Here is a 1,527-nt window from a genome sequence, read left to right on the forward strand (position 1 = left end):
TTTTTCACTATCTACAACTTCGAAACAATACTTATGTGTCATTGGAGCTTCATCCCATTTTATCAATTTTGCTATTTCTATCAATTTTGCAAGGGAACTTCCATGTAGAATTTTTGTCAACATTAGTAGGAATAACAAACCTTGAATGAGTTGTTCTTCCTCCAAGAATCAACAAAGTAGCTATACCGCTAGAAGTTACTATTATAAATTTTTCTCCTTTTGAATGAAATGTTCCAGACAAAGCTCTCCAAATGTAACTATTTCCTATACCTCCATAACAATACATGAAGAATAATCTTGATTTTGATTGAGCCATATGTTCCATGATAACGTCATATATTTTTCTTTGCTCCACAGTCATTGTAGACATCGATGAGGAATGTTGTGCTGCCAAAACTTCTTTGTCGTAATTTAGCTCATCATATATCAATTTGTTTCATTTGTTTGGAATTATACTGAGATTTGGCTGAAGCATCGAGGGGAAATCAGATAAACTTCTATTATTACTTAGAAACAATGTCTCAATTTCTGACAAAACAAGTTCTAAAGCTATTGACACTTGGAACTCTCACCATCTCTCCCTTGATAATGGGGAAAGTACCTCACCAGCTCCTCAAACTTGGCCACATATTCAGCCACAGTCATACTTCCTTGCTTAAGCTCCAAGAACTCCATCTCCTTCTTGTTCCTAACATCCTCAGGAAAGTATTTCTCCAAAAACACTCTCTTGAAGACATCCCAGGTCACATCTTGACCTTCAGCCTCTAGGCATTGGCGAGTATTCTCCCACCAATACTCAGCCTCTTCCACTAGAGTATATGTACCAAAAGCAACCTTTTGCCTCTCCGGACATGCCATAACTCGGAAAATTTTCTCAATTTCCCTTATCCAGTTCTGAGCACCATCAGGGTTGTATCCTCCATTAAAAGAAGGAGGGTTGTTTCGTTGGAAGCGATCCAACCCCTGGTACTCAACAGCTCCACCAACTTCTCCTCTATTCGGATTCCCTATGGCCTGAGCTAAGGCTTGAAGGGCATCCGCTATCGCACAATCATTCCGTCCAGCCATCACTCCCTATACACACCAGGGAGTTAGACATGGAAGGAATACACACAAACAAAGAACCACACAACAATCACAACCATTACAAATTCCTACTCAATTACTCTTGAGAGTTGATGCCTCAAGACATTAACACTTACTTTCCATCATTTGCATTTTCTGATCGCTTGCCATATCATTCCATTGCCCTTCACAAATTATATAGGTGGCCAGTCTGATAATTCGTGACCCGACATTGAAATTCATGGTATAGCAGACATCAGAAAAACAAATTCAATACGACTACAACAATCAAATCTCTATAGCTCATTAAAACACAACTAGTGAGTAAGTGCTAATAGCAAACAACGAACATCAAACATCAGCAAACAACCAACACCAAGCATTCAACAAAACAACCAGAGAATGCACAGAAAAACATAGCAGACTCACAACTCACTGGCCGAAAGGTTCGACCTGCTCTGA

At 39.2% G+C, this 1,527-nt stretch overlaps 1 protein-coding gene across 1 annotated transcript; it reads right to left on the bottom strand.

Moving 5' to 3' along the window:
• Window positions 1-549: 549 nt before the first annotated feature.
• On the bottom strand, window positions 550-1,068 carry LOC102660711 (uncharacterized). Its single transcript, XM_006603428.1, has one exon. The coding sequence runs from the start codon at window positions 1,066-1,068 to the stop codon at window positions 550-552; it is 519 nt and encodes a 172-aa protein (XP_006603491.1).
• Between the last annotated feature and the right edge of the window lie 459 nt (window positions 1,069-1,527).

The sequence above is a fragment of the Glycine max genome, chromosome 18 (genome assembly GCF_000004515.6).
Source record: "Glycine max cultivar Williams 82 chromosome 18, Glycine_max_v4.0, whole genome shotgun sequence".
Taxonomy (NCBI): domain Eukaryota; kingdom Viridiplantae; phylum Streptophyta; class Magnoliopsida; order Fabales; family Fabaceae; genus Glycine; species Glycine max.